Below are 21,821 nucleotides of genomic sequence, written 5' to 3' on the forward strand. Positions count from 1 at the left end.
TGCTAATTATATATATATTTGTTGGCTAATTTCATTTTTTCGTTGTAGGGAACAATTGGTCCAATTCAGCGAGTTTTATTTCATTACCCGGGAAGATATTGCAACTTTGAACCCTGGGCAGCAAATCATGACCAGTGTTATTGATGGTTGGTGCTTGCTACTCAACCACATCATGAAACCTTCGGACATATCCCGTTCTTTCTTTGGACTAAGTCACACTGTAAGTTAAAATGTTACCTTTGTGTGTTAAAATTACACATTTGTCGTTAGAATTATACTTTTTAAAGTTAAAAAGTTGGTTTTGTATTTTAAAATTGCACATTTGTCCGTTAAAATGATACTTTTTGCCGTTAGAATTACACTTTTGATTGTTTAAATTATACTTTTAACATCTCCCTTCTGAGTTAATTCTAACACATTTTTTGGTTAAAGGTTCACTTTATTTGTATAAAATAGTTCTTTTAATTATCATTCACGCATTTAACACTTTTCAAATTACATTCCCCTGCAATTATGATTTGGGACGCTCAAAAGCTTGGGAAAGTGTTGAACAAAGACGAAGACATTTATGGGTGGGATTCATGGGCTGAAATGTGTCGTGCACCATTCCGACTTGATACGGACATGGTAGGTAACAAAACATGTAATCTTGTCTCATGGTTTTTAAGTTTTAATTGTTCTGATCTTAGCAACACACGGTGCAGATCTTTCTCCCCGTTTTTATCGGCGACGGTGATCACTACGGTGCGTGTGCATCAACTTTCTCACCGAGCAGATTGACTACCTCGACAACCGCAAGTACGATGACCCAATAGAAACGCTCCCTTACGGAGGGATAGCGCGTATTTCCGTAAGTGGCCGATATCTACAATTACTCTTTCTTTGTTAAAATTACAGTTTATCCATTTTTGGTTGGAGAAATCCCACTTTTGATTACCCTTTTGTTAGAATTACACTTTTGATGCAAAAATAACACTTTATGCTGCTGCAATCACACTTTTCTTTGCTAAAATTACAATGTAGTATGTTAAAATAACACTTTATCTTGTTAGAATTACACTTTTCTCAGCTAAAATCACACTTTTCTTTGCTAAAATTACAATGTAGTCTGTTAAAATAACACTGTATTTTGTAATAATTACACTTTTGTAAGCTAAAATAACACTTTATTCTGCTACAAATCCCACTTTTGACCCTTTGGTAGAATCACACTTTTGTTGCTAAAATAACACTTTATCTTTGCTACAATTAGACTTTTGTCACTAAAATCACACTTTTTTTGTTAAAATGTCACATTGTTGCACTGTTAAAATAACCCTTTATTTTGTTAGAATTACACTTTCCTCTGCTACAATTACACTTATGTTAGTTAAAATAACACTTTGTCTTTGCTACAATCACACTTTTCTTTTCTTTGATATCTTAAAAGTCAACGAATTTTAGTGGGTCGTACTACGTTAACTCAATGACGTTTTTTTTGTGTCCAGGCAAATATAATGGGGAAGTATTTGGTGTCTAAAGGGCTGTCTAAGGGGGCAAAGGTCGGGTTCAAGATTGTCAACATTGAGTTAATTTGGCAAGGTCAAGGGTATTCGAGAAATGATTGTGGTGTTTTCATGATGCTACATATGATGTTCTACCGCGGAAACCCTTTTCAATGTGACCTCGGGAAAGAGGATGCTATGAGTTTGTACCGTCTTTGAGATTGCTTTGCAACACTCGTCCTCTGTGACATTAATGATGATCGAGAGAAGATATCCTGACGAGGGTTGGTTTTTTCAAACGATTGCTTTGGACATCCGTTGAGAAGAAAGTTGAATCTTTGTTAAGAGGAAAACAGATGGTGACATAGGGCGGAGTCCACAAAACGTGCTCGCGAATCGAATTTGAAAAGCCCGTTATGGAGGTGACGCGGTTGCCATGCGCATTCCATCCGGTCAAGCGCTATCAGCCGTCAAGAGCCATCCCCGTGGAAAGGGGGACGGGTTGGGCTGCTCTCTCGACTGTGGTAGAGGTGGTCTCAACACAAATGTGGTGTCGAAGCTGCTCCGGGGCAATCAGGCGTTAATCAAGGATATTAAAAACAGGAGGAAGCATGTAGCCGACTATTGCTTGTTAGATGACCACACTTATGATGAACGGTCATCACGCCGGCTTAATTAACGCCTTCTTTATTCAAGGATACTCAGATTATTTTTGACATTTATTTTACTTTAATTAACGACTTCTTTAATATTACGGAGTGCGGTGAACAATTTGATCAGTACACCCGTCACGCAACGCCGGAGAAAAGACATTATGTCCTTGATGCCTGAAAACTGATGTCGTTAAATGTGATCGAGTCTTTGGTCGATTTTGATGAACCATTTGGAGAAGGAGGAATATGGCGACCATATGAGGATGTCATTCTTTGGTATACGTCACATGGTAATTCCATTTATCATTGCATAATATTTATGTCCACTTGTATTACACCTTTGTTACTTAGAATGTCACTTTTCTTAGTTACAGCGTTTTAATGTGAATGTTTCACTTTAGTTCTTTTAATCCACAAAAGTGTCATTCTAACCGTGTGAAGTGTAATTTTAAGGGACAATAGTGTAATTTTGGGTGACAATGTAAAAACAGTAATCATGTTCACTATTGCCTTTTCAAGGATTTCCATTGCGTATGCTCGGGACGTTTGAGCAACCAGGCACATAATCGACAAAGAACTATGACGCACTGCACAGATCCGGGACACCTTCATCGTCGACAATGCGACCGCACCGCTTAACTTGAAAACAGACTTGCTATTTGTCCCGTTCGCATTGACGACCATTTTGCATGCGTTTGTATCAATCACAAATCAAATACGATCGACTTCTTGGACGGGCAAAGGCATTTCGACTTGAAGAAGTCGCGATTTGGCAAAGCGGCGCGTTTAATTGTAAGTTATTTTCGATCGCTTTCTTTCGAATGCTATCTTTTTTGTTCAATCAGTTTTTATAGGGTAATTATGTACATTTGCAGTCTAGCGCAGTGAGTGATTATTTAGAATCACGGGATAAGGAAAAGAAGAACACTAGGGCACGGGAAATTCCAAATTATGTGTTGCGCCAGATACCTTTCAGCGGGATGTCACCCACTCTCAACCAACCAGAGTCGGGTCTGTTCACCATGATGGCGATGCTCTTATACGAGGGTCTTCCTTTTCAGCATGAAGATCTCGAAAAGAAGAAATCACGGCGCTATTTGGTGATCCAGTGTAGTAGCTACCCTCGTTCGCGCAGACATGAACATTTTGTGCGAAGGTGTGCTCGAGAAGGTCAAAGCTTTTGTTAGCACGAAGGACAAACTGTGGAAGGTATTACAACGAAGCGTGACGACCTCGTCCCAATGTGAAAAAATAACAACCTTAATTTAGTAGTTTTTTTTTGTTGGAATATTCCCTTGGCTATGTAAACACTTATTTCATATTTTGTATTATTTTGCATTTGTTAGCAAACTTAATGTAGACAGTTAGTTTTTGTGTAAATAATCTTACGACATTCTATAAAAGAATGCCTTTTCCTCTCAAGCAAGACGCAGCCACAATTGTCTTTCAACGTATCTACTTCAACAATATAGAGTAATATGTTAGCTAAATCGATAGGAGGAAGAAAGTGTGTTGTAATACACAAAATTGTAATTGTAACCTTGAAGTGTAATTCTAACAGGCCATATCGTGATGATTTACCTTACATTACATAAAATATAAATGTAATTTTAAAAGACAAAAGTGTCATTTTAGTAGTTTTATTTATGAAAAGATAGTAATGTTGTTTTACCTATCGGAAGATGTTGCGAGTAATAACTGTGTACTTTGAAGAACATAATTTGTCATGATAGTCAAGCGTTACATATTTTAACTTAAAAAAAAGTGTTCTTGTAAATAACAAATTATTTAGTTAGAATTACATTTTTTAACTTAAAATTACATACTTTGAAGAACATATTTTAACTTAATAAAGTGTAGTTTTAGTAGAGAAAATTGTAATTCTAACTGAATAAAGTGTGATTTTAACTAACAAATTGTCTAATTCGTGCAGAGAAAAGTGTCATTCTAAGGCAAAAAGTGTTATGTAAATAACAAAAGTGTAACTTTAAAATAGAAAAATGTAATTCTAACTAAATAACTTCATCAAGATACATTGTAATACCAACGGCGACAGTTGTCTTCTCGGCTTTGATGTCTAAACACAATACGAAACATCATGTTGTACCTCGTATTTTGTGTAGACATCCCAAAAAATTGCACTACTTATTACGTCTTAAATTGATTATTCTAAGATGCCTGCTTCTTCATCTTCTTCGTCTTCTTCTCCTTCTTCTTCGTCTTCTCCATCTTCTTCTTCTTCCGATGAGGTTTCTGACGATTGCGAGACTGGCGGGTGCTCTGCGAATGGGTTAGGGCAGTTCCTTTTGTCATGGTTAGCTAATCGCTTGCAATTTTTACACATACGTTTTGGCTTCCTTGCCAAAGCAACTGCTTTTTCCTTCTTCGACAACATTCTCTTTCCGCTCCCTTTGTTCTTGGATTTCTTGGGCGGCAAAATGGTTATCTCCTCAGTAGGAGAACATCCAAGAATTTTCTCCAATTGTTGACGTTTATTCAATGGTGATCCTAATGGTGAGAGTTTCTCCTTAAACTGTCTAATTAGACACGAGAAGTTCTCGACATCATTCTTCAATTTGCCCATGAGCAACCCAACTGTCTGATGAATCTCCGACCACATTACACGACATCGCAATCTGTTTTCCATCTATTATATCAATGTCCTCAGTTGCTTCACCATTACAATCGAACATTGTAGACAACCTTGCATCTTTACACCATCTTTTAACAATACATTGTTCTGGAATAATCTTCACTCCGTTCGATGAGTAAATCTATATGACATGCCGGCAAATGATGCCTTTCCTCTCAAGCATTCTGCAGCTACAAGTGGCTTTCAGTGTATCTAGTTCAACATTATAAAGTAATATGTTAGTTAAATCAGTCAGACGAAAGTGTGACCGTAGTAATACACAAAAGTAGCATTTTAACCAATAAAAGTGTGATTCTAACGGATAAAAGTATAACTTTAATCAATTTGCAATTTTAACTACCCAAAGTGTAATACTAATCAGTAAAAGTGTAATTCTAACGGATTAAAGTATAACTTTAGCAACCCAACGTATAATTTTAGTAAAAGTAATCAATAAACGTATTATCTAATCAACAAAAGTATAATTTTAACGGATAAAAGTATAATTTTAGTAAACAAAATGCTGAGAATGATACCAGGCAGAATGTGACCTCATAATTTCTCTCCCCGCTTGCATCTCTTACGGTGGTCACTTCTAAAGAGCCACACTCGGTGAATCCTCTACTTTTACAAGTACCAATTGAGCACTTGGCCTCTTCTTTAAATTCCTCGAATACTTTATGATTGTACACTTCCGCCCCGTGCACTTCAATAGCTAGATGCGTTGATATTTCAGGGAAAGCGTATCCATTACGATTTGTCAACTGTTTCGTGTGTGTCTTTCTTTGGTCCATCGCTGTCAAAACGCATCGTAAACTCAACTAATGTTCCGACTTACTCTCAAATCTCTTAAAAAAACTATTTTCGCTCTCTGATCTTTGGGTTGTCCTCATAACACCTCCCATATCTAGGTCCCTACAATGAGCCATAACCCCGCCTCCTTTTACCGTACATTTCTTGGAACAGTCAATGTTATTAACATTGTGTTCCCCGCCAATTTCTTCCCATTTTGTATCGAACTCTCCCGGTTCAATGTCTTCATCCCATATTATGGCATTCAATTTCTTTAGAAACACTGAATAATCATCTCTCGCCATTTCATACTTGCTTGGAACCTTGTTCATGATATGCCACATACAATAGCGGTGGCGCGCTGTCTTGAACACCAATGGCACCGCTTTAAGAATACCAGCATCCTGATCGGTGATAATGTACTTAGGCTCTTTGCCACCCATCGCACCCAGGAAACGGGTGAACACCCATTTAAACGAGTCTGCATCTTCATGAGCAACAAGCGCTCCACAGAAAGTGACTGACCGTTTATGATTATCAACCCCCGTGAAAGGTGTGAATGACATGTCATACTTATTGGTGGAATACGTCGGATCGAATGACACTGCATCCCCAAAAGCGAGTAGTTCCTTCTAGAGATCCCGTCCGCCCATATAGCTTTACTAAGGCTACCGTCAGAATCAACATCATAGTCAAAGAAGAACCCTGGTCTAGTAATGTGACCAATTCCTTAAAGTGGTCCACGAACATCTCGACCGTCCCGTTCATGAATGTAGCATTTCACATCCCCCGTGAAAGTTCTTAAAAGAATTCAAACTAGCACCGATGTTTTCAAACCCATTAACATGTTCCTTCAGAATTTTGTACGTCTTCGTAGCTCCTATCTTCAGCTGTTGATTAATGACAATCATTTAGATGTACAGATTTTATTCATCAAAAACATAATTAAAACAGATACAAATATATCAGTTCAAAAAAAGAAAAGTGTTGTTTTAACAATAGAAAATGTAATAGCAGACTCAAAAAGTGTAATTTTAGATCACAAAAGTGTAATTCTAACAAAATAAAGTGTAATTTTAATCAAGAAAAGTGTAATTCCAATTAACTCACCCTTGAATTATAAAGGATTATCATTTTGTGATAGTCTGTTATGTTGCATGCCAACTTTTGGAACTCTCTATCTCTGGCTGATACGAGTTCATGGTTGTGCCCACTGTGGAATCTGTCAATTCGTAATTCCCCCTTCATCAAGAATGACCTAATCCTCGCTTTGCAACCAACACGCCCGACTTTGTGTCTCCTACCCGAGTCCCGGCCGCCACTACACTCCAATTGTCCCTTCTGTTTGAACCCCTCCCGGTTGCAAACCAACAGTTTAGATTTGATCTCCCCTCCACGCCATCTCTTAGTTGTGTACTTACGCACATCAAAACCACAAGCAAAAAGCATAAATTCTATAAAATGTCACTTTGCTTCCTCTATTTCCAGGAATTTCGACCAACATACGGGGTGAACTTAGCTTCAACATCTTTGCAAAATTCTTCTTCGTTCGGCTTTTGTTTTCCATTGTGCTCAATATTATCTGACAATAGCGTAATAATTATCAATTGTTTTCATAACAACTTAAAGTAACCTATATATTTGTTCAAATTATATATTTCTTAAAATTAGACTTTTCTTTCTTACAATTAGACTTGTTTCTATTAGAATTACAGTTTCAATCTGTTAGAATTATACTTTTTATTATGACAATTATAGTTTATAAAGTTGCAGCTTTTCTGTTACAATCAACCCTTTGGTTGTTAAAATTACACTTTTCTTTCTTACAATTATACTTGTTTCTATTAGAATTACAGTTTCAAAACTTACGTAAATTGTCTTTTGCAATCACACTTTTGCTGTTAAAATTACAGTCCAACTGTTAGAATTATACTTTTTATTATTACAATTATAGTTTATAAAGTTGCACTTTTCTCTGTTACAATAAACCATTTGGTTGTTATAATTACACTTTTGTACGTTACAATTATACTTGTAATTATTACAATTACAGTTTGAACACTGACATATTATGTCTATTACAATAACACTTTTACCTGTTAAAATTATACTTTTATCACATATAATTACAGTTTTATAAGTTATACAAATATTACACTTTTGAAAATCAATTCTACCATAATAATTACAATAATACTTTTGTGGCTTACATTCACACCTTTTGCAGTTAAGATTACAATTTCATCGAATTCATTGTTATAAATTTCAAGCCCCGACACTATGATGTTGAACTTATTATTCACAGAGTTTAACTTCCATCATGGAGAAGTTTAACAGATTTTGCATAATAAAAAACAATCTTCAAAAATAACCTAAAATACACTTCCTCGTCATATTTAAAGAACTGTTAATATCTAACCTAATGTTTTCATAACAATATTATATATAAACTAACATGAAGAAAATAAAATAAAAAAACAATCCAATCATTACCATGGCCAAATGGAACCATTTGCAAATCCGTCATTTTTTACGTTGGACGTTGGTATTGTTGTTTGTTTCTCAGCTTCGACGATAATAATGGAAGATGCTCAAGGATAATAATGGAAGATGATCAAGAAAGCTGATAAAGGAAGATGGGAGATGAAGAAAGTAGGATTTGCGCTCAATTTTCGCCAGTCTGATGAGTATTTTTTTTTTTCAAATTGTGTTTTGGTGGAGTATGTCTAAGAAATGTGTTGAGGAAGGTTGTTGAGTGATTATACATGTGTTTGTGTGTGCACAGTGGGTAATAGCAAGTTGTCCGACATGACCCTTCTCTCTCCCGCTCACCCTATTTCCTTTTTTTTTTCACGCCTATAATGGGCTTAAAGTAGGCAAATCTCAACTCTCCATTCTTCTAATCCAAGGGCCCTAATAAAGACTTAGGGACTCAAAAGATATTAAGAACTTAGAAGAACTTATCACTATATATATATATATATATATATATATATATATATATATATATATATATATATATATAGTGTCAAGTTCAAATAAGTCCTTCATATCTTTTGAGTCCATAAGTTCCTCCCATATCCCTTAGATCATGCTTGGTGGATGCTTGAGATTGAAAGTAAGAAACACACTTAACACTAATTAATTCACTTCTCTCTCTAGTTTTAATAATACATTTACTAATTCATTATCATACACAATTAACACCACCATTTATCTTATACTTCAAAGTTTATGAAAATTTTGTTAACACTTTTCCAGTTTCAGTTTTTTTTTCGTTTTTTTTTTTTTTGAGACAAGTTTTCGACATTTTAGGATTTTACGAGTGTAATTCTAACAGCAAAAAGTGTAACTTTAATCTACGAAGCGGTTTTGACGGATATTATTTTGAAATTTGTAATTTTAAGGAATGTTTACGAGAATTTTGCGTCTTACGAGTTTAACTTGAGTCGTTTTTGACTGATTTTGACGAATAATATTTTAAATTTTTGTAATTTTATCACAACTTATTGTAATTTTAGCATTTTACGAGTGTTATTTTAACGACAAAAAGTGTTATTTTAGTCAAGGAAAGTGTAATTTCAGTCCAAGGAGAGTGTTATTTTAGTCCAGGAGAGTATTATTTTAGTCCAGACAAATGTAATTTCAGTCCAATGAGAGTGTTATTTTAGTCCAGAAAAGTGTAATTTTAGTCCAGAAAAGTATAATTTCAGTCCACTGAGAATGTAATTTTAGTCCATTGAGAGTGTAACATTAGTCCAATGAGAATATGAGAATATGACCAAGTCAATGGAGAGTGCAACATTAGTCCAATAGTAGTAAGTGTAATTCTAGCAGAAAAAGTGTAATTTTAGCGGAGAAAAGTGTAATTTTAACAAAAAAAAGTGTAATTCTAACAAAAACAAAAAGTGTAATTTTAGCAGAAAAAGTGTTATTCTAGCAAAAAAAAGTATAATTTTAATAGAAAAGTGTAATTTTAACAGAAAAAAGTGTAATTTTAACAGAAAAAAATGTAATTCTAACAACAAAAAGTGTAATTTTAGCCGAAAAAAGTGTTATTCTAGCAAAAAAAAGTATAATTTTAATAGAAAAAAGTGTAATTTTAAGAAGAAAAGTGTAATTTTAACAAAAAAAAAGCGTAATTCTAACAGAAAAAAGTGTAATTCTAACAACAAAAAGTATAATTTTATTAGTAAAAAGTGTTATTCTAGCAGAAAAAAGTGTAATTTTAACAGAAAAAAGTGTAATTCTAACAACAAAAAGTGTAATTTTAGCCGAAAAAATTGTTATTCTAGCAGAAAAAAGTATAATTTTAACAGAAAAAAGTGTAATTTTAATGGAGAAAAGTGTAATTTTAACAGAAAAAGTGTAATTCTAATAGAGAAAAATGTAACTTTAACAAAGCAAAAAATAACTTTAGCGAAGGAAATCTAGAAAAAAACAAAAAAAAAAAAAAACACCAAAAATAAGAGAGGGAGGAGGGACACGTGATTTTAGAAGAAGAAGAAATAAAAAAAAAACAAAGAGAAGCAATAAAAAACGAGATCTGGCGGAAATCGAAATAATAACAAAAGTCACAAAACCAAAACCAAAGTCGCAAAAACTGAAATAATAATATAAAAAAAAAAGCAAAAACGAAATAGGAGAAGAAGAAAAGGGAGGTGTGTGTGCGTTTCCAGATAAATAACCACCACCAAACAATAAGTGATTCAAGACAAAATTTGGGAGAAAAAAATGCAATTTCCAGATTTGAAAAAAATAGTATAAATTGCAGATCTGAAAAATGTAAATAACCACCACCAGTCGTTCAAACCAACCACCAACACCAACCATAGCAACCCACCTATTCCCCAGATCTGAAAAAAAGGAGAAGAAAAGGGAGGCTACGACGTGGTGGCGAGGGTGTCAGGGTGCGGTGGTTTCGGTGTGGTGGGTGAGGACGTGGTGGCGAGGGTGTCGGGGTGAGGTGGTTTCGGTGTGGTGGGTGAGGGTGTCGGGGTGAGGTGGTTTCGGTGTGGTGGGGTGAGGGTGTCGGTGTCGGGGTGAAAGTGAGGGTGGTGGTGTGTCGGGTTGTGAGGTGGTGGGTGGGACGGTGGTGAGGGTAGGTTGTTTTAGGATTTGATTTTTTTTTTTTTTTTTGAAAGTGAGGAAGAGTGATTTTTGTTTTTCAGGAATTTTGATTTATTTGGGATTTTAGAGAGGGGAGAGGATGATATTATGAGGGATGAGGGAGAAGTGTGTTTGAGAAAGAATCTTATATAGTGGATTAATTTTTAATTAATATGGATTAGTAAAGTAGAGAGGGAGAGTGTTTAATTATGCATTAATCCCCTCCTTTTTGCTTCCAATCTCAACCCTCCATCTTCCTCATCCAAAGGCTCTAAGGAAGACTTATGGACTCACATGTAAGAGGTGGACTTACATGATCCTAATACTATATATATATATATATATATATATATATATATATATATATATATATATATATATATATATATATATATATATATATATATATATATAGAATTAGGATCACATGAGTCCACCCTATCTTTTTGAGTCCGTGAGTCCATGATACAATATCACACTTTATATTAAACAATATCACAGTTTATATTCAAAAAAAAAAAAATCGAAAAAAAAATTTGAAAAAAAAAAAATTCCAAAAAAAAGTCGTGATATTGTTTTGTAATACAATATCACACGTTACACTAAACAATATCACAGCTTACATAAAAAAAAAAAAAAAAAAAAAAAAAAAAAAAATTTGAAACAAAAAATCGTGATATTGTTTTGTAATACAATATCACACGTTATACTAAACAATATCACATCTTACATAAAAAAAAAAAAAAAAAACTTTTTCGAAAAAAAATGAAAAAAAAAATCGTGATATTGTTTTGTAATATAATATCACACGTTATACTAAACAATATCACAGTTTTAAAAAAAAAAAAAAAAAAAAAAAATATAACAAACTTTTTCGAAAAAAAAAATTTCCGAAAAAAAAAATTGAAAAAAAAAATTTCGAAAAAAAATTTGAAAAAAAAATTCGTGATATTGTTTTGTATAGTGCGTGATATTGTTTTATGGACTCATGGACTCAAATATATAGGTGGACTCACCGGATCTTGTCTATATATATATATATATATATATATATATATATATATATATATATATATATATATATATATATATATATATATATATATATATATATATATATATATATCATTTCTGACGATTTTGTCTCTTTTTTCAAAGATGATTACCATGAGGAGATGATCAACCATTGCCACACGGACAGTCTTCCGACGAGATCCGGGCGTACTACAAGGTCAGTAGGAGGCTTTGACGGGAAGAACCGGATGTTTGGGACCGGAGATAAAGGGGCCGAAATATGGTATGATCTTCCTACTAACAAAGCTGGCCGATGGTCTTTCTCTTATGCTCCTAGCATGATTTCACAGCTTTCCACCCAAATGAATGATGAGCGAGCCGCTCGAATTGCTCTTGAAAAAAGCGTTCGTGAACAGGCTGAACAAATGGCGGCAATGCAAAAGGCTTGGGTTGATATGCAAGCATCTCAACCCCCAAACACGTGTTCACAATTTACTCCACATAGGCGGGATGACTTTTCGGATGGTGGACACGGGTTTGGAGATGGTAGTTTTATTGAGCCTCTACGTTAGAGCCTTTAGGTTAGATTAGTGTTGTCGTCTAGTATGGACTATGAAAAAACATTGGTGATTTGTGTTTAATTAGTAAGACAATGTATAAATTTGACCGACTTTTTATGTAAAAAATTTGCGTTCAATTCTCTTTTGTTGTCTATTGATTCCCGTAATAGCGGTCGACGTGAAAATGGATTCCCGCTTGGCGGTCGACGATTTTATGTGTTTTTCAGGTTTTGGTTGTATTTGAAACGATGCAAATAGACATCGTGGCTGTATTTGAAACGATGCAAAAAACGCATCGTGGCTGGGCAGTAGGCTGCTGTTTCCAGGCCTGAATTTTAATAGAACTGACGGAAATTCCTCAGTAATTCTAAAATACCGACGGAAGTTCCGTCACGACTTTCCCTCCCTATATTTCCCAGAAATAACCAGAACATGCCACGTGTCCTAACAACTGACGGAAATTCCGCCGGTAATTCCAAAAAACTGACGGAATTTCCGTCATTTCCAACTTTTTTATGTGTTTCAACCGGGTGTCAAAAAACTGCCACGTGTCATTTTGTGACGGAAATTCCGTCAGTATTACCATTTCCTGACGGAATTTCCGTCACTTTCCAGCCACAAGTAGGGACGGTTTTCCCGTCAGTGTTCCGTCAGTTTTTTCATTTACTGACGGAAATTCCGTCAGGATAGGTTTTTTACTGACGAAATAAGCTGACCCTAATTCCTGACGGAATTTCCGTCAGTAAATGAAAAAACTGACGGAAAAACCGTCAGTATGGCCTGATTTTTTTCGTCGGTATCCCGCGTTTTCGTTGTAGTGTGAGCTTATGAGAATAATGATTTAAATGAGCCTAGTGCTAAACATGTGAAATGGTCCAGAAGTATCATAACGATTGGAAAATAATGTAGTCAAAGTCTACAATGAGAATGTCAATCAACACATATGTGGTTTAGCAAAGAAAATTACTCAATGGTATTGGATGATTTATTCAATAATAATCGGATTGAATTTCTTAAGACAAGGAATTAAGGAATGATGGCTACACTCTTTTTCCCTTTGGCTATGTTTTTTTTTTTTTTTATCCCAACAGGTTTTTCCTAGCAAGGTTTTTAATGAGGTAGCACTATAAGCGCACTACTACGCTATAGTCATGTCATCATGGTTGTTGAGATGACAATTTGTTCAGAATTCTATAATATTATATATCATCTATTGAGGAAACTCTATCATAATTATGAAGGTATTATTTGAAATGAAGATTCAAGAGTTATTATGAAATGATTATAACTAGACTGTGAGTTTTCAAAGAATTATGATATCGAAGCTGTCATGGATTTCTATTGATCGAAGATTCAAGTTTATTAACCACAATGGGTACTACTTTAACGATCGAGAAGTTATGTCAAATCATGGATCATTTCAAGATTTATCAAGTTATGTAATCATCAGGGGGAGTAGCACGCGTTGTACTCTTTTTCCTTAGCCATGGGTTTGTCCCACTAAGTTTTCCGTGGAAAGGTTTTAACGAGACAGCTTGTTATGCGTGTTTGAAGATTAGTGTACTCTTTTCCTTCACTATCGTTTTTCCCATGGGGTTTTTCTAGGAAGTTTTTTAACGAGACATCTTCTTCAGTAATGGACATCCAAGTGGGAGTGTTATGAAATATTAATATATGGATGTCTATATCTTAGAATACTCTAGAATATATTATTTTATGGAAATTCTATTTCATTGTATTGTATATATATATATATATATACCCTTCATAATAGAATAAGAACATAGTTTATATCTCTTATATTCTCTCTACAATTCTCTCATCTCTTTATTTCATAACAAGTCCCTAGTTATATGACTTATTTCGAAAACCTATCTTAAAGGACAAAAAAACTCAAATAAGAGAGTGTATCGTAAAGTGATATAATGGCGCTCTTCGGTTTTATGCACTAAATCATCATTTTAGGGGTTTTTTTATAACTTATACCTTGAATAATTCATTCTTATACCTAAGATAACTTTCTTTAAAATTTTATACCTAAAATAACATTTTGTTCCAAACTCGATACCAAATAATCTTAAAAAGGCATTGAATTGACGATCTTGCCCTTATTAATTAAACTTCATCATTCTTTCCCCCACCTATTAACCAACTCATCCACGATTACCACCACTAAAACCAACAAATTAGTAAGGGTAAAATCGTCAATTTAGGGCTTTTTAAAAAGATTTATTATCAAATTTGGAAGAAAATGTTATTTTAGATTTAAGATTTTAAAGAAGGTTAACTTAGGTATAAGATTTGAAAAAGTGAATTATTCAAGGTATAATTTATGAAAAAACAAAATGTTGCTACAAAATTGAGGCTCGTATTTTTAATTTGTTCTACCTAAAGCTGTGATTGCCAGAATTGAGGCTACTTGCAGATCTTTTCTCTGGCATGGCAATGAACAAAAAGAAAACCCTGCATTGGTCTCCTGGGACACGATCTGTCAACCTAAAAGGCAAGGTGGACTTGGGATTAGGAAGTTCCATGAATGGAATCTCGCTGCCATAGCCAAATATGCCTGGTGGGTTGCTACAAAAGCTGATCATTTATGGGTTCGCTGGGTTCATGCAATTTATATCAAAAGTAGTAATTGGTCTGATTATGAACCTTCACCTACCTCAAGTTGGGCTTGGCGCAAAATTTGCCAAGTCAAGAACCTTTTCAAAAATTTCTTATTTCAACAAGTATGGAATGACTCTGGACAAAGGTACATGATTGAAAAAGGCTACCAATGGCTGTTACCAGTGAGAGCTCAAGTTAGTTGGTTTCCATGGATGAACCAGAGGTGGATTCTTCCCAAACATAGTTTCTGCAGTTGGCTCATTGTTCAGCAGCGCTTATTAACACTTGATAGGTTACTGCGAATGCATATAGTGAGTCATAACTGCTGCTACTTATGTGGACTGCAAGAGGAGTCTCATGATCATTTATTTTTTGAATGTGTGTATAGCCAGCAATGCAGGGATCTTATCTCAGCTTGGTGTCAGATACAGTTCCCTGTCAAGAACAGTATTATTTGGAGGCTAAAATGGAGGAATAAAGTTGTTGGGAGAAAGCAAGGCATTGCTGTGATTCTTGCAGGCCTGATGTATTGGATTTGTTTTTTTTGGTAAAATGTGAGTCTTTCCATTAATAATAAAAGTGGCATTTTACAAGTACAATCATTATCCAACCCAACATTCAACATAATCAGAGTAATCAACTTAACATTTGATATCTATGCTACTTAACCATTGAGAATCAGTGGAATTGATCCTAGGCGGCAGTAGACTTTGTATCCTTCCACGAACAATCTGTAATGTATTGGATTTGGTATGCTTGGAATCATTGTCGGATTGAAGGAGCTCTATGGAGGCCTGAGTATTTGGTCCAGCATGTTAGGAATGAAGCATGTATGAGGTTAAGAGTAATTAGGAGTCAAAATGTGAAATATGTGAATTGGATTGATAGCATTTTGTAAAAGTCAGAGATACGGTTATAAGTCTCTAAAAAGTTTGTAATTGGGAATCTTTTATATATTAATGAGATCAGCTTACTTGCCCAAAAAAAAAAAAAAAAAAAAACTCATTTTAATGATACTTTTAAGTAACCATCACATTATAGAAAAATTCATTGAACTTAATATGATACTACTAATTCTTATCCATTAGAAGAAAAATACAATAAGAATTAAAAACCTTTTAGAAAATGAAAAGATGCCATAAATCAATGTTACCAAAACTTATATAATAAATAGAAAAACATTACTACAGATTATGATACATTGCCTAAACGATTTCTTTCAAGAATTTTCTTCCATTTTTTCACGATTCTAATGCTTGATTGCTTAAATCATCTTAATTTAATTTTAATAAGGTTTATTATTTCAATATCCTTATTATTATAGTGAATAATCAAATTCAATGTATTATTTTGCTTTCAAAAAAAAAATTCAATGTATTATTCCAAAATTTTATTACCAAAATATTTAAAGAATGAAATTATTTGTTTGCTTAAATGTAAATGCAAAACAATATAAATATACATGTTTGCAAGCAATTACAATCATACTTTCATATTTCATAAATTTCATAAATCTTGTGTTTAAGAAATATAAACCATTGAAATTATAATATGGGTAGGGTTTCGTTATGCATAACCTATGGTTTACTAATTACATTAGTAACTCTTTTGGTGTCTTGCAAAGGTGCTAATGATGGTTGGGATTCTGATGCACATGCTACATTTTATGGTGATATACATGGGGGCGATACTATGTGTAAGTCTTTCTCACTTTTCTTATTCCTAAATTCTCATATAAGACGGTCTTATACAAAAAATTGCGAAAAGGAGCTTCGATTTTATATAGTTTTTGTACAATTTATAGACTATATCACTATTGTAGTGCACGTAGTGATTTAGATTTTGAGCTTTTAATAAAGTTTTCGAGTTTTGTTTTGTTTTGTTTTAAAGATTATGGGACTTATCATAAATTTTAAGAGCTCATCAAATTAACATTAAAAAAAATATTAAAGTTAAGAGAAAAATACGCATAAACTCGGTTAGATTTAGCTAAGTTGGTTGTAGGTTTATTTCTATTTGTAGTTCTTATAACCATCTCGGTTTCACAATATATCAACGTAAAACCATCATAGAGGTGATCGCCTGTTTCTTATATTTATTGTTTTCTCTTAACTAGACAATTTTATATGTAAGAATAACAAAACATTAATGAACGGGGTAATAACTATAGAATGCTTGTACAAGATTAATAAGTTTAAGCTCTAAACAATAAACACGATAGGATACCATGATTGTAACCCGTATAAGACATTGGGGTAATATCGTTGTTGTTTCCATATAAAGCTAATAACTTTACTTGAATGTGCAGTTGGTGCTTGCGGATACAAAAACCTATTCGAACAAGGATATGGACTTGAAACAGCAGCATTAAGCACAGCTTTATTCAACAATGGGAGTACTTGTGGAGCATGCTTTGAATTAGCATGTATTAATTCCCCTAATTGCAAGCCTAACGCCGGAACAATTAAGATCACGGCGACAAACTTTTGCCCACCTAATTATACAAAAACTCACGATATTTGGTGCAATCCTCCTCAAAAACACTTCGATTTAGCCGAAGTCATGTTTCTCAAGCTTGCTGAATACAAGGCCGGAGTTGTCCCAGTGAAATTCAGACGTGTCCCTTGTGTCAAGCGCGGTGGTCTCAAGTTCCAAATCCAAGGGAACAAGTTTTGGGTGTACGTATTAGTGTTTAACGTTGGAGGAGTCGGAGATGTGGTTAATATGAAGGTTAAGGGTTCAAGTTCGACCAATTGGGTACAAATGACACGTAGTTGGGGGCAAAATTGGCATATTCCGATGGATTTATCAGGACAAAGTTTGTCATTTGAAGTTACTACTAGTGATGGTCGGACGTTACAAGCTCTTGGTGTTGCTGCACATAATTGGCAATTGGGTCAAACCTTTGAAGCTAAAGTCAACTTTTAGAAAGTATAGTAAAATGAGGCTTGATCACATGTTCACTTGGCTAATAGCCTAATATATATTTATAATATTATACTATGAAATACATGATTGTGCATTTTTATTTGAGCTAAAATTCATAGAGCTCTTTTGATTATTATTCTTATTATAGAACTTTAAACTAAAATTTTGAAAATGCTTTTATGATTTTTAATGGTTTTAACATTAATGAGTGTTAAATCTCGTTGTTGGAGACGTCCCAATAATGGGTTTTCTCATTTATTGGTGTAGAAATATTTTTATATCTTGATATGAATATGGATGTTCTTGTCTGATCAACAAGAGTATCACCGTTTCATTGAAAAGATACCTATATTTTCTTATAACTATATTATTAAGATGTTGTATACTAAAAATTCTCCTTCTAAGTTTCGAGGACGAAACTTTTTAAAAGGAGGGGTGATTGTAACGCCCGTAATTTGGACCGATTAATATATTTCGGAAGTAATTTATTAATCAAATAAAATTTGATATTAATGTAATTAAAGTAAAAATAATTCAAAGAAATATAATTTTATTATATTTTGAGGTAAAGTATTTATTTTGATAGTTTCGAGATGTTTAAAAATAGTTTAAACCGTGTAAAATCTTTTATTTCGAAATAAGGGCGTATCGGGGGGAAAATGACAATTCTTTTGAACGTTGGGTAAACGAATTTGGAAATGGGTCGTATGAGTATTCAATTTTCTTGTAATCTCGTGTTTAAAAACTTTGGTCTTGTCGGATTTTGCATTTGACCTACGGTTTTAATTATTATCGAAACGAGCCAAAACCAACTCGTAAAATCCCGACTCAAACCCGACTCCCTCCTTTCCTTTCTCCCTTTCCCGCGGACCAGTCCCCCTTCCTTTCTTTTTTCTGATTTTCTTTCCTTCCTTCATCTTCTTCATTGTTCTAAATAAACCAAAACACCATTTTTATACATTTCAAGCTAAAAATCGTCACAACTTCCTCATTTCTTATCGGATTTTCACGAAATTTACATTTCCGGAATCCTCTCGTCGAGATCTGCAACCTAGTATGTTTTAATTTCAGTTTTCTTGAAGTTGTTTTAAGACGAATTTTGATAAATTTCGGTATTTATACTTATATATTGTGTTTTTATTGTTTAATTAGGTGAAGAATTGGAGGACGAGTTTGGGGACTCGTATATTGTCGAGGATAGCGGCTAGTGCTTGTTAGGGTTTGGTTTTTAAGGTGCTAATTGCTCATTTTCTAGCTTAAGGTAACATATTTCGAGTTACTCGACGAAAAATCGTCACATGCTTTGATTTTTGTATGTTTTTGTGATTTTTAATTAAGTGGTTAATTTCACATGTTAAAATAATTGCATGCATGTTTAATCCATGTATTTTTGTTAGTTTTAGTTAACATATTAGTATTGGGAACGATTAATTATGTTTGAGACGGTCTTATCTTGAACAAAAATGGAAAAATGGTGGTGTAGGGGTGTGACGTGAAGCGAGCCCCCACGGCAGCAGCCACGGCAGCAGCCTTGGGGTTGGCCGGGTTGGTCCGTTGCTTGTTTCGCGGTTTTTCGTACAATATTGGTCATTACGGGTTAATTAATGTTAGAGTTGTATAAGTCACATATGAGTACACTTTAAAATTGAATCATACTAGTAGTAGAGATTATTCTTATATTGGTAGTTAGCATATGTTAGTATAGGTTATAAAATGAAATGGTAATAAAAAGGCTTAAAATGAATAATGTTAGTAGTAAAGATAATGAGGTTGGTAAAATTAAGCTTATATTGATAGTTATCACATGTTAGCATAGTTTATAAGATGAAATTGTAATGATTAGGCTCAAGGTAAATTTTATAGCAATAATTGCCATGTTTTGATGATTGTCGAAAAAACCGAGCCTTAGTCCCTTTGATCGATTCGATGTCGATTAATTGAGTGATTGGTCACCGCAATTTAACTGCACTGCCGCAGGTGGGGTTGCGGGTAAAAATTCGATTGGATGAAATTTTATATGAATTAGATAATCGGCCTTTTTCTTGTTTTAGGCCATTTATCAAGTTTTTGTTCACATGTATAGTTGATTGTATTTAATAGTATCTTATATTGTAGAAATGGCCTAGATTCTCCTAAAGCCTTTAACATGGTTAATATTGTTAGAATTGGAAATTAGTATTGAATACTTATTGAGGATATTGTTGGATTGTTTGCTGAATAGACATTTATATAGCCTTTCACATGATAGAATGTTAGCATTTATGTTAGTAAGTTGGACTCTTTGCCCTCTTATGGTTAAGTGGGTGTCTTACTTGTCTTGTGTGGTGTGGGCTAAAGTATTCAAGCTGGGACTAGCTGGGACTAGGTCCTAGGTGAGTATTTCGGCCTTCATCATAGATAGGTCTTTATAGTCTTTGAGGAGTATATGTTCACTGCTTGATAGCCTTTGCGTTCCTGACTAGTGGATTTATATCCAAGTTGGGGCATGACCTCGTTACTTATTTTGATAGTAAGTGGTCAGCTTAAGTACTAGCCAACCCTTTGGTGGACTCCTTAGGGTACTCACTTTGTTTTAGAAAAATTGTGGGTCTTGGGTGCGGTGGTGTGTATCCGCATGTCTAGGTCTGCGCAGATTTTAGGCTAGGGTTGTGTTGTGTCTTGGCCATGTTTTATTAATATTAACCGCTGAGCCAAGATAGCGGTTCGATTACCTTCCCTACCTCGTGGTATAGACTCGAGTTACAAAGTGACTATTGACCGTACTAAGAACTTATGCCTGTCTTTGATATATTGCCCTTTCTTGTATGGTGATTTTATGAATCGTAATAGGTGAGATGTAAGCGGATTCTGATTGATAAAGTTTGGATTACTGTTTGTTATATGTTTCACATGATAGTTTATTTTGGTCAGTTAGGGGGTCATAGGTTAGAATACTTGATAATTAAATTGTTTATCATGTTGTTTACATGTTACATTAAATATGACGATTCGTGGCTGGGAGGACTCGAAGTTACTCCCCACTGAATTGTGGCTTTCGTGTTTGTATAAAATGCGATTGACAGGTTGTTGATGCTTTGTTGGGGTCACAGACGAGCTAGCAAGCATAAGGAACCTTGGACCTAGTTTGGCTATTCTTATAGTAAACCTTTTAACTTTTGGTTTTGTATATAATTTGAAGGGACATATGTCTCCCTTTTCTATTTTTGGTTTGTATCATTCTATTTTCTTATTTAGCTATGGCATGTAAAGTAGTTCGTTAGCATTGCAGGTTTTGGCACCCGCCTCTTGGGAATGTTGGAAATGTTTGTGATTGGTTTAGAATTTTTTTTGAAATTACAGGTTTTGTCTAGTTGAACCAATTACAAACATATCCTGTCAGTTTTTCTGTAGAATTTACGTATTTAATTAAGGCTAGATTTAAGGGTGTCACAGCTTGGCCCAAAGCGGACAATATCGTACTATTATGGACAGTGGACACCGACGCAGCAGAGGCCCGACTCGTCAAGGAAGATTCGAAGACCCTCTTATGGATGAAAGCCTTGATAGATGAACCAACTCAACCAAAACCTTAAGGTGATGGTTGAGGCCCAACTATTGTAAATATTCCTATTACGCTCCCTCACTCAAATGCCCGTCGGGCTTGAAGAGTGGTTGGTTGTGCACCGGCTCCCCCGTATCGTGTGCTGGTTTCCACTTCGAGTTTTTGAGGTGTTTAGAGGTTGCCAGGATTTGAACCAGTGACCTTCGGTCACACTGGCTCTGATACCATGATAGATGAACCAACTCAACCAAAACCTTAAGGTGATGGTTGAGGCCCAACTATTATAAATATTCCTATTAAGCCTTTTGCGGCGAATCAATGATATAGACTCTGTTGCAGTGTTTCATTCTTTGAACAAGAACTTATTTCCTATGGTTGTAATCGATTTGTATCCGATTGAGCTTGGCATATGTTGTAGATGTCGTATGACTTTTTATTAATGATAATGATCTTTTCTCAAAAAAAGAAAAGAAAATATAATAATACGAGGCCTTTTGG

The 21,821-nt window shown here is 34.4% G+C and overlaps 1 protein-coding gene and 1 long non-coding RNA gene across 2 annotated transcripts in view; both read left to right on the plus strand.

Annotated features, from left to right (window-relative positions):
• The window catches only part of LOC141614364 (uncharacterized), a 106,378-nt gene that overhangs the window by 75,820 nt on the left and 8,737 nt on the right, over window positions 1–21,821 (plus strand). The window lies entirely within an intron of this gene.
• On the plus strand, window positions 16,368–17,918 carry LOC141614308 (expansin-A23-like). Its single transcript, XM_074433083.1, has 2 exons — window positions 16,368–16,550; window positions 17,163–17,918. The coding sequence occupies exons 1-2, from the start codon at window positions 16,406–16,408 to the stop codon at window positions 17,780–17,782; spliced, it is 765 nt and encodes a 254-aa protein (XP_074289184.1). The 5' UTR covers window positions 16,368–16,405; the 3' UTR covers window positions 17,783–17,918.

Source organism: Silene latifolia, chromosome 1, assembly GCF_048544455.1.
Source record: "Silene latifolia isolate original U9 population chromosome 1, ASM4854445v1, whole genome shotgun sequence".
NCBI classification, from domain to species: Eukaryota; Viridiplantae; Streptophyta; class Magnoliopsida; order Caryophyllales; family Caryophyllaceae; genus Silene; species Silene latifolia.